This window comes from Diospyros lotus, chromosome 14 (genome assembly GCF_014633365.1).
Source record: "Diospyros lotus cultivar Yz01 chromosome 14, ASM1463336v1, whole genome shotgun sequence".
NCBI classification, from domain to species: domain Eukaryota; kingdom Viridiplantae; phylum Streptophyta; class Magnoliopsida; order Ericales; family Ebenaceae; genus Diospyros; species Diospyros lotus.
In genome coordinates this window covers 14,170,436-14,183,216 of record NC_068351.1, presented here as the reverse complement: position 1 = coordinate 14,183,216, position 12,781 = coordinate 14,170,436, and the positions used below count along the sequence as shown (strand labels likewise).

Genomic DNA, 12,781 nt, shown 5'->3' with positions numbered 1-12,781 from the left:
TGGGTATACATGCAATTTTTCAATCTTTAGGGCTAAAGTGTAATTTTCAATTCTTGGCCAAAATATGGTGTAACGTCTGTGTTAAACAAAATTTTGGAGATAAGAACATGTAAGAAAAGTTGGAATTAATAAAACTGGAGAAACTTGCAAGATAAGGGTAAAAATGTAATTTTTCAAACATTCAGGGCCTATGTGGAATTTCTAAATTTGGATCAAATGTGGTTAAATTGGAATTTTTAATTCTTTGGGGACTAAAATGAGAAAATTAGAGTTTGAGGTCCTTGACAAAACTCTAAAAAATTGGGGAATGACCAATTTGCAAAATGAGAAAAATTGAGCAGGGCAAATATGAAATTATCATAACATCGGGTACGACACTGCAATCTCTTGCCAGCCATCATGTCGTTGTCGGGGAGGGTTTCCAGAGGGTCCTAGGGTAGGTTCAGACCATTATGGGCTGGTTGTGGTGGAGATTGGCTGAAGATCGGCCATGGAAAACGCAAGAATCGACCGTATATGGCCGAAGATATAATCGGATATGTTGAGGGATTTTTCTCAATTTTTATGTTGAAACAAGGTGATTATGAGTTAGATCTAGCATCTTAGGGTATGATTAACTCGAGAATTGAAGGATTTTGGGGCCGAAATCGCCTATAAATAGCAAACTCGTGGCCGAATGGATTTATACAAATTCAAGTTCGATTGGAGGGTTTAGAGAGAGAATCGATTGTTTTTGATATGGGGCTATTGTTCCTTGGGTTGTGGGGAGTGAATCTGGAGATTTTGGGGTAGTTTAGAGTGGGTTTTACGCATAACCAAAAAATATTGAAGGTCGCCGGAGCAGGAACTTAAACAGCCAAATTGAGGGTGTTTTAGTGTTTGTTTGAGAAAATTGGTTGAGGGCTTTTGTTGCCCATGTAGTGGAGAACATTTCTGAAAAATTTGGTGATTTTTGGATGTGTTTTGAAGCAGTTTTGGGGCTTACCGGAAAATTGTGAAGGCCGCCGGAGCCGACTGTAATCGGCCATTTCGAGGTGTTTTCGGTTGTCGTTTCGACCATGGAGGCCACCACTGTGATCAGAAGCTCAAAAGGAGTCCGTAATTGTTGTCAGATCATTGATCGGAGATAGTCGCTGGTCGCCATTGCTAGAGAAGACGACTGGAGAAGAAAGGTAAGAAAAAAATAGGAAAAAAAGAAAAGAAAAAGAAAAATAAGAATATAAATAGAAAAATATTCTGGAAAAATATCCAAAAAATCAAGAAAGTGTTTTTATACATTTTTGTGGAAGAAATTTTGGAAAATGATTATGGAAGTATTTATGTTTGATTTTTGAAAGAAAAGGGAATTTTGGGAGAAAATTGTGAAAAATAGGGAGAAACTCTGAAAAATTCCCAGAAAATTTCTGAAGATTGGAAATGTTGTTCTAGGAATTTTCATGGAGAAAAATGGAAAAAAATTACTTGATTAGGTATTTATTTTGTATTTTTGAAGAAATTAAGGTTATGGAATTTGAGGAAAATTAGAGAAAAAATCTGGAAAATCCTAAAAAATTTGGATTATTGATTTTCTTGGGAATTATTGGCCGGGGGGTGGTTTGGCCAAGGAGTTTGAAGTTTTGCACTAATTTCGAGGCAAATCGACACTAGGGGCAAAATCGTCTTTTGCAAGGTAAGTGGTTCTACCTTATTTAGTGATTGATCTGCCTATACTCTCGGTATTCCATTTCAAATTTTTTAGCTTGTGAGAGACTTAATTATTTCTAAATTTATTATTTTACGCATAATGATCATTACTTGATGCATTAACTAGACATGATATCTTGACATGCATGACACATGATTTGCATGTTATTGTCATATTTGAATCATGTCACTATTATGACTGGTGGGTTGGGATTTGGGGTCTCCTTGTAGACGAGGCGATGTTCGTTCTTACAGAAAACGTGGGAATGGTGGTTCCCACAGGCGGTGGCCAGATTACTTTCCAGGGACTAAGTACGCCAAGGTGATGTCCCAAGGTTGACATGTTGAGTCTGATTTATGCCATGCACATGATCAATCATGCATTTCATAAAAATTGTTTTTATGCCATTCACTTAGATGATTCAGCATCTAACTTGGGTGATGCCCCTAGAACATTCAACGTTCCAGCTGGGGCTTGCAGCGAAGAGAAAGATGTGGCTAGTAAGTTGAAGAAGGGAATCATGCATGTTAAATTACTTTTGATATCACCTTTTGTACGATTGGCATGTAATCCTTATTCTGATCTTATTTTAGTCTCGAGACAATTATGTATGAACATGCTATGTTATGGTAACACATGACAATCTATTAGGATTTTGATCTTATTATTTCTACTATACACTTGAAATATCTTACTTAGCTTCAGTCTTTAATCCTTGTTAGCTAAATGGGTATGATTGGGGAATTTTGGGGTTTTGTGGCATGCGAAGGTTGTGGTTTTTAAGATTGGCTGGATGGAAAAAGAAAATTTATAAATCTTGTGAATGTAAAAAAAAAAAAACTTGAGATTTCCCGAGTAATGGCTTGATTGGGAGAACGGGTTGTTACAACTAGGATGGGACTGACATGGGCCAAGAGAATAGGGTCAAATTGGGCTAGAATGGCCCAGTTGGGGCGACCCCTAGTTCGTTTATATTCTCTGGCATATGACCCTTTCGTTGTGTGAGCTGATCAGCTAGGCCGGCGAAGTTGCAAGAATTGCTGGGAGCTAGCTCAAATTGGTTGGCGAACTAGGGGTATTTCTAGGAGCTTGCTTTGACCTGCGATCTAAGTTTGGGCTCCAACAAAGTATGAGCTCACTTCGACGAATTCAGTTCGAGGTCTACTGGACCCTATGCGATTGGGCCGGCCCGCTGCTTTGAGCCCCCCACTCGTAAGGAATAGAACTAGATATACCCGTAACATATATTAATCAATGATCATATAGACAAATGCATCTAAAAAGACATAATATTACTTTAAGTAATTTTGATATATGCTTTCTGTACAAATCAATAAGCACTTCTCAAAAAATATATAAAAATTTCTTTTATTGTTGGAATTGATGCACCAAGTTTTTTGAATAATACTCGTATTAAGATTGTTTTTGTTTGTTGTATTTTATAATTCTATATATATGAATCACCAAAATTTATGAAGAACCCCAATATCAGCACAACCAAAGATCGTACATTTGACAATACGTGACATGTTATACCAAGTAAAAATGAAATTAAATATCTAGCAATTAATATCAAGTGCCTTCAATATTTATAGTGCAAATTCAAAAACATAAATAAAGGGGCATAAAGATTCAATAAAATAATTTCGATAATGAGAAGTATAATTTTTAATTCTATTTTTGATTTATGTGTATTTATATTTTATTATTTTTAAAAATTAATTTATATTTTATGATTTTTATATTTATATTTTATAAATAAAATATTTATTTTTATTAGTATTTATATTATTTATATTGTTTTATATTTTAATTCTTAAAAATAAAATATTATATTTTAATATTTTAAAAAGAAATAATATTTATTTTTTATTATTTAATTTTATAATACTTTATTTTTTATAAATTTATTATTATTTTTATTTTTTAATTTATTAATTTTATAAATTTATTATTATTTATATTTTATATAATATAATATTTTTTAATTTATTTTAATTCCACACCGCCCCCCGCCCCCCCGGGCCACGCCTCCACCCCTCTTTCGCTTCCCTGGCATGCCCCCGCCACCCCACCTGCCTGCGCGCGCGAAATTGAAATCGCCCCCCCCCCCCCCCCCCCCCCCCCCCCCCTTCGTCCTTTGCTGTCACAATTAATATATTTTGCAGTTTAGTTGGGCATTATTACTTCTTATATGGTATTTTTTCTTTTCTTTTATCTATATATTTATTTTTATTATTTTAACTGTTAGATTTATTTTAAATGTTTCTAAGATAAAGAATATTTATATTAGTTATAGATTATCTACTTTAAACTGATATGTCAATTTCACTTTAATATATCTGTTATTTATATTTATTACATGTATGTTATTATTTATTTTATGTTTATATAATTATATATTTTTTATATATTATTATATATTGTGTATATATTAGTGATGATTTATATGAAAAATTATTAAATAATGCGTAAAAAAATTATTATGTCAATCAACATTTATAAATGTAATATTAAGTAGTTATAAAAAATAAAATGAATATACAAATTTTTTTAAAATAGTGTTGTACATAGTTATTTATTAAATATATTATAATAAATTTAAATAAAAAAACTTAATATTTATATTTTAATTAGTTTTTATTTGAATTTAATAATTAAAAATACAAATGTAATGTTATAAATATTGTTAGTTAGTTAGGTATTTATTAAATACAAGCTTTAAAATGGGAAATAAAAATACAGTGTTATAAAATTTAAAATTTTTTAAATAAATATTAATTATATATAAATTTTTTAATAAATATATAATTTTTTTTTTGTAAAAGCAGTGTTTTATGTATTTATTTATTAAATATATTATAATGATTATAAATAAAAAGCTTAATATTTGTATTTTAATTAGTTCTTATTTGTGTTTTAAAATTAAAAATACAAATATAATGTTATAAATATTGTTGGTTAGTGAGGTATTTATTAAATATAAATTTTAAAATTGGAAATACAAATATAATGTTATAAAATTTAACATTTGTAACATTTGTAAATAGTAATATTTATGAAAATATTTACTTTTATATAAAAATTAATTTATGTAATTTTATTTATATTTTCATTTGTATTTAATTAAACATAATTAATGAAATTATTTTTTTAATTTTTACATTCTTACATGATTTAAAAAAATTAATTTTATTTAAATTATAATATATATTTTTTATTTTAAAAAATAATTTAGTGACTGGAAGCCTCGTCACTAATTGTCACTAATCAGTGACGAGGTTCTGATCGCTAATAAGTGACGGTAGCCCTGTCACAGATTAGGAATTCAAATAAAATTTTAATTTAATTTTATATAAATATTAATATATATTTTTTATTTTTTTATTTATAATTTGGTGACAGGAAATCCCGTTGCAGATCTGCGACAGGGATTCCCATCGCTAATCAGTGACGGTAGCCCCGTCACATATTAGGAATTCAAATAAAATTTTAATTTAATTTTATATAAATTTTAATATATATATTGTATATTTTTATTTATAATTTAGTGACGGGAAGCCCCCAGTCACAGATTAGCAATAAAAATAATTTAAAATTAAAATATATAATCTTTATTTTTTATTTAAAAAATATTTTAGTGACAGAAAGCCCCGTCACTAATCTGTGACGAGCTTCCCATCTCAGATTTGCAACAGGTAATCCTGTCGTTGATTAGTGACGGTAGCACCCGTCGCTAATTTCGTCACTAAAACCACCCAGCTAGTTTTAGTGACAAATTTTTTCCTTTACTAAATCCGTCACTAAACAATTTAGTAATAGATTTTCTTATTTTAGTGACGAATTTTTTCGTCACTAAATTTGATTTTTCTTGTAGTAATTAAATGTAAAACTTTAATACACTTTCTCTATTAAATAGTATAATTTTGTTGAGTTTGAGAATGTAGACTCTATAATTTTATAAAAATCTATAAGTCTACACATCTCTATATAAGATTTATTTTCATGCAAAATAACATGTTTTTTATGTAAACATTTTATTTCCAAAGATGATAATTTAAAGCATATTAGACATAGGGATATGAAGATGCAACATTGCTCAAGGAAGAATGATCTCCTTCAAATATTAATATTTTCCTTACCCTTTAAAAATCCCTCAGCTACATCTATAGATATATACATTTTGTAAAAAAGAAAAAAAAAAACATTTGAAGGTGAGCTACACATATCAAGCATTGTATAAATATTTTAACATGTATTATATTTTCAACAAACTTCAAATGCATCCAACGTATAGATATAACATGCTCTTCTCAAGAATCCTTAAACATTTGCATAGTCATTTTTAACATTTTTTTATAAAGTATCTTAATAGAGTGCTCGAGAAAGATTTTTTTGCTTCTAGGTTCTTCCCTTTAATAAGGCCTTCTTATTTTTCTTCTCTTTTACTCATACCTCAAATCTTAATAATGTGCCTTCCTCCTTATTCTTCGTTCTCTTTTCCATTCTTCTCACTATTACTTGAGTAGCTAAGTGTGGAAGACCACCCATTTCTCCTCCTTCACATATACCTTAATACTTGTCCATATATGTATATCTTTGGGATAATTTTCCTTGCACGATCTCATGTGCTCGTGCCCTCGATTATCTAGAGAGAGATAAATCACAAATTGGGGTTTTAACTCTTGCGTAGGGAAGAAATCGAACACACGACCCACTGAACTACATATGTATATGCTTTTTCTTTTGTTCCACTTGTCTTATTGTAACGAAATGAAGAACAGAGGAATGCAGAGGAGAAAAAAAGGCCCATAAAATGGAGAGAAAATATTCTCTAATCTTGTCCCTCAAAACTGTACACTCAATCATCTATATACCATTACAAAAGGAATCTTCTAACAACCTATAAAAGAAAAGAAAATACATCATTGTCTCTCTGTATAGCTCAATAAAAAGAAAAGTAAAAAGCAGAAAAATAACAAAAGTAAAAGCAAAGGGATGAAAATCATCCTTCTTCAATAATGGACACTTTCTCTTTATTTGAATGTGATGTATTATGCTTCAATACCCCCCGTAAGATGGAGAGTGGAGATTGAGAACTCCCATCTTGGATAAGTGAGAGTGAAGAACAACAGATGGCAAAGCTTTAGTCAAAAGATCAGCCAAGTGTTTGGAGGTTGGAACATAAAAAGTTTTGATGCTACCCTCTTGAATTTTGTCACGAATCAAGTGACAGTCAAGCTCGATGTGTTTCGTTCTCTCATGAAAGACAAGGTTGGCAACAATGTCGATGCCAGCCTGGTTATCACAATGCAAGGCAACGGGTTGAGGATGAGAAACTTGGAGAGCAGAAAGTATAAAACGTAGCCAGGTGAGCTCACAACATGTAACTGCGATCGATCGATACTCAACCTCGGCTGAGGATCGAGAAATAACGGACTGCTTATTTGATTTCCAAGAAATCAATGATGAACCAAGGAAGATGTAGTACCCAGTCATTGAGCGTCTGGGGTTGGGATAAGAGACCCAATCTGAGTCACAAAAAGCAATGAGCTGAAGTAAGGATGAGCTGGGAGAAGTAACCCCTGACCTGGTGTAGATTTGAGATACTTAAGAATTTTTTAAGCAGTACAGATATGAATATTAGTGGGGGTAGCCATAAATTGACTCAAAGTTTGCACGTTGTAATAAATGTCAGGTCAAGTAATTGTAAGATAGAGAAGACAACCAATCAGTCTTCGATATACACTCGAGTCTGATAAAGGTTGGCCAGATGATTGAGTTAACTTGATGTTTTGTTCCATGGGAACCTTAGTAGGCTTGTTGCCCAAATTTCCAGAATCAGCTAAAATGTCCAAAGTGTATTTTCTTTGACACAAATGGATACCTTTAGAGGAGTGTGCAATCTCAATGCCAAGAAAATACCTCAAAGAGCCGAGGTTCTTTATCTTAAATTTGCTGTCAAGGAAGACTTTCAACTGGTTGACATAATTAATATCATTGTTGGCCACAAGGATGTCATCGACATATACTAGTAAAGCTGTGAAAGAACCATTATTTTCCTTTGTAAAGAGGCTATAATTAGCCTTGGATTGTGAAAAACCAAATTCAAGTAGGGATTGAGAAAATTTGGAGTACCATTGCCTTGAAGCTTGCTTGAGGCCATATAAACTTTTTAGGAGTTTGCAGACTTGAGTGGGTGTCCCTTTGGTATAACCAGGAGTTTCTTTATGTAAATGTCCTCATGTAAATTCCCATGTAAAAAGGCATTATTTACATCAAATTGATATAAATGCCAGCCCTTAACTAGAGCAATTGCTAAGAGGCATCTCACAGTCACCAACTTGGCAACAGGAGATAATCTACCCCTTCAAGTTGTGTGTAGCCCTTGGCTACCAAGTGGGCCTTCAATCTTTCAACAGACCCATTTGAATGGTACTTTATTTTGTAAACATACTTATAATTGATGGGCACTTTCCCTGGTGGCAAATCTGTAAGTTGCCATGTGTTGTTAGCTTCTAAGGCAGCCAGTTCTACATCCATGGCTTGACACCAGCCTAGGTGTTTGAAGGTTTGTTTGTATATTTGTGGTTCAAAATGGGTGGAAATGGTAGTGGAGAAAGCTTGGTAAGAAAGGGAAAAAACATGATAAGATAAGCTATTAGAAGGGAGAAAGAAGTACCTTGTATAGGACTTAGGTGCTTGGGCAACAACTGGTTGGAGGAAGTAAGGGCCTTCTGTTGACAATGAAAATCCTACAGAAATTTGGGTGCACGCCTAGTTTTGGTGGACCTTCAAGGGAGAGGAGGAGGTGGTAGGGATGGGGAAGGAATGCCAGATTGGTGAAGTGGCGAGGGGGATGGAGAATGAGAGGAAGAGATAGGCGGAGTTATCTCAGGAGAGTGATTAGGTAGTGAAGAAGTTGGAAAGATACTGGAATGTTGATGAGCAAAAGGGGGTGAAGGTGAGTTATGTGAGGAAAAATTAAAAGGTGTGGGTGGGATGAGAGGGATGGGAGGAATAAGAGATGTATTAGGAAGTGAGATGCTTGTATTGAATGGAAAAACTCTTTCATGAAACACAACATCCCGAGAAATAAAAATCTGTTCAGTTTGTAAATCTAACAATTTGTAGCCTTTCACTCCAAAAGGGTAACCCAGAAATACACATGTCCTACCTCTCGGATTGAACTTTTTTCTTCCATGAGATAAGGTGGAAGCAAAACTAAGGCATCCGAAAACTCTCATATGATGGTAAATGGGTGGCTTATGAAAAAGGCTTTCAAATGGAGTTTTATTATGAAGTAATGGTGTGGGTGTTCTATTAATAATGTAAACAGCAGTTAGGATGCAATCACTCTAGTATTTAAGTGGAATATTGGACTGGAATCTTAAGGCGGGAGCCATATTCATGATGTGTTGGTGTTTCCGCTCAGGCTGCACTCTCACCCTACAATTAAAACACAATAAAACTATTATATTTTTTTCTTTATTTTGGCGAGAGGTTTATACTCATCAATGTCGAGTGCAGTTGTAGTTCAAATTTAAATTTGTATTTTCTGGATGAGTTTAGGTCGTCCATTGAGAGATTTATTTATGGCAAAAGAAAAAGAATGTCTCACACACGCACACGCATCTGGATGAATTGGCAACAAGATTTTTTATAGATTTTCAGATAATGGATATTAGGAAATAAAGCAAGGCAGAAGTTGAAATAAACGCTGAATGTGAGAATATGAAATTGGATAGCACTTGAGTTAAGACAATTTCAGCACCAATCCGTTGATCCCCAATTTTTAGTAGAAAAGATTAGCAACATTAATTTAATTTCAGATATGAGTTTGTTATTAAATGCAATTAGAGATTATGATAGTTCTAATTTAAGCAATCCCCATACATGATATGTGGGATTCTAGTTTAAGCAACTACCATAAATTCGATTGCAATTAGTACACAAAATAACTAAATTAATCATCCAGATTTGGGTATGATAGCGTTTCCAATTCTAGTAACTCCCATACATGGCATGAAAGCTCTAAGTTAGACTTACGCTCCAATCCAAACCTAGTGCTTTCTTAATAATTATTATACACCCATACTGAAATTTAAATTAATGTCACTCATTTAAAGCGCAACTTTCTTTGAGAATCATTGGCATTGGACACTATCCTTGCCTTAACCCAAGATTGGATTTAACTACTCATCTCCATTTAAAAGTTAATTGACAGGAATTTAAATGGCGTAATTTAAATAACAGAATTTAAATGACAGGAATTAAAATAGCAGAAATTAACTGGCCATTTAGGCGGTGAATAATAAAAAGATGTGAATTAAATTTGCAGAAATTTAAAGGCATAAATTAACTGGCCATTTAGGCGGTTAATAATAAAGTAACAATAAATGACATAAGAATTCAAGAGAAGAAAGAAAGAAAGTAAGATCACAAGAGAAGACGATAGAGAAGAAGAGAGAACAAGAACAGTTCTTAAAGAGAAAATCTAAGAAAATAACTAAGCTTTGATTCAAGAATAATAATCACCCTTACAAGTGCAACCAAGTGAGTTATTTATAGTCCACAAAATGCAATACAAACCACACAATTTCAATTATTTAACTAGACATAATTATATTTAATAGGCACTCACACACCTAAAGTTAAATGGATTTTAGCTAAAAGACACACCTAAAAAAGCACTCATAAAATAAATATTTAAAAATAAAAATAAAAAAAATTTTACAAGTTGGGTTTTGGGTTTTCTTTATGTTGGATTTGGGCCTTCTTTGATTGGACTCCATTTAATAGATGATTCAATTGCACTAGATTTTGAGTAGTAACGTTGACTATCCGATTGACTCTTTAACATCATCAATTACTCGGTAAATGTCAATTTCTTCATATCATCCTGACAATAGTACATAATGTGCATAATTATTCAAATTAAACATTAATATAAGATAAAAAAATAGGGATATAATTCATTAATATTTAGAAAAATTAACTCATAATCAACTATCCTATTTTGTTGGGGTGTTTCAACACAACTAGTCTGGAGGATAATACCCTTATATTTAAAAAAAATTGTCATAAGGAATTCCTTTCCATTATCACTTCTGAACATTTTAATTCTAGTCTGAAATTGAGTTTCAATTAAGTAGTAAAAACTTTCAATACAAGATCTCAAATCAAATTTATGTTTGAGCATGTAGACCCATGTGGTCCTTGAGAAATCATCAACAAGGGTAAGGAAAAATCAAGAACCATCAATGGCAATTATGGGGTTTGGACCCCAGATGTCATAGTGAACAATATCAAAAGTACTAAGAGATTTATTAGTGGAAATTTGAAAATAGAGTCGATGTTGCTTGGCCAAAGGGCAAACACAACAAGGAGATGTGTATTGGAAGAACTCAGGTTCTGTTTTGCAAGAGGATCATCAATTAAAAGAAGCCTAGAAAATGAAATGTGTCCAAGTCTACAATGCCATAAATCAGAAGTGGAATCCTTGTGTGTAACAGAAGCACTAAGAAGTTGGTCTTTATAAGGGAAAGCAGGTAAAACATCAACCAAAGCTGAGGGTGACACACCAAGTCGCAGTAGGTGATACAAACCATCCCTCACTTCACCCATCCCAATTGTTGTCCAAGATGACAAGTCCTGTACAAAACATGAATGGGAAAAGAAAATAAGACAACAAGAAGAATGAAGAGCAAGCCTTTGGGCAGAAATTAAATTGAAAGTGAAAGAAGGGACACAAAGCACATTGTGAATGACTAAATTCTCGGATAAGTGCACAACACCAATGTGAGTAACAGGGACAGCTGCACCATTAGGTAATTTAACTGAAAAAAGATATAGTGGTCGTGATGGATGAATAGAGAGAGGGGCAACATATCATGTGATCTATTGCTCCCGTGTCTATTATCCAACAAGTGGTGTGTGTTTGGGTGGAGAAATAAGTAACCATACCAGCGACTTTGGAGTTAGTGACATGCTGAGGAGATGGGGAATGTTGAGTAACAAACATGGTGGCCATGGTTGAACTAGTGTCCTTAGAATGCAACAAAGCCAGTATTGATTATATTGACCCTTGGTAAGAACCATAGTCTCAGAGGACTCTTCATCATGATTATCAACAGAACATGCTCGAGAAGGAGCAACAACAACTACAACAAACTTCTTATTCTTGCCATAAAACTTATGGTCAGGGGGGTACCTGTTTAATTTGTAACATTTCAAGAGTGTGACCCTGGATTTTTCAATGAGTGCAATAAGGACGAGTTGGTTTCTGAGCGACAACGTGATAAAATTTCTGGGCAGGTTTGGCAGAAGAGGGGTTGGTATTAGCCATCATGGCCATGAGGTTAGAGTTAGAGGGTTGGGTAAGCATGAGATGTTGTTGTTCTTATTGTTGAATCATGGAGAAAACTTGATTAAAAGGGGGTAGGGGTTCAAGAAGCATAATCTAATCTCTGGAATGGGAATAAGAATCAAATAAACCCATTAAAAACTGTATGACACAATCACGATCGTATCGATCATTTAAGACCTTCAACTTGCCACAATCACAAATAGGTATGGAGTCATAGATAGCCAATTCATCCCAGCCTGGTTATCTCATATTTTGATTTCACTTAATTCACTAACTCAAACATAAATTTTCAACTCACTACTTCATAATTATCACTACCATTTATTTAATTATCAATTGAATTTTTCTTGAAACTAATTTCACAACACTCATTTAAAAAAAATTAAAATTCTTTATCACAAAAATTATTTTTTTAACTATTCAAATATAAATTTTTTTAATATATTCCTCATTCATTCAATCAATCAATCAATCAATTAATCACGTTTATTTAATTGTTTTTTAATAAATTACTATTTTTAAATATTATAAAATTTCCAGCTTGGGTTGATGATGGGGTGAATCAGCTGCGTTCCCTTCCCCCCATTAGTGACAAGAGTTGGTGGGAGGTGCAAAAAGACGTTGTAGACATCTAACTTTGTTATGATTCACAGCTTGGGAGAACGATCCGATGATCAAGCATGATTGGAAACTCGGGCTGCACAGTATGAGAAGGCATATATGTACGA

General features: G+C 33.0%; 1 protein-coding gene across 1 annotated transcript; it reads right to left on the bottom strand.

Annotated features, from left to right (window-relative positions):
- Nucleotides 1-10,820: 10,820 nt before the first annotated feature.
- LOC127790875 (uncharacterized) lies at nt 10,821-12,108 on the bottom strand. The gene is made up of 2 exons (XM_052320604.1): nt 11,651-12,108; nt 10,821-11,338 (listed from the first exon to the last, which is right to left on the bottom strand). The coding sequence occupies exons 1-2, from the start codon at nt 11,783-11,785 to the stop codon at nt 10,955-10,957; spliced, it is 519 nt and encodes a 172-aa protein (XP_052176564.1). The 5' UTR covers nt 11,786-12,108; the 3' UTR covers nt 10,821-10,954.
- Between the last annotated feature and the right edge of the window lie 673 nt (nt 12,109-12,781).

Bases quoted from the DNA above. Each gene is read 5' to 3' on its own strand.
- LOC127790875 (XM_052320604.1), bottom strand. From the start codon at position 11,785: ATGGTTCTTACCAAGGGTCAATATAATCAATACTGGCTTTGTTGCATT. The intron at 11,339-11,650 runs GTATGGTTACTT...TGTTTTGTACAG, and splicing joins CACTAACTCCAAAGTCGCTG to GACTTGTCATCTTGGACAAC.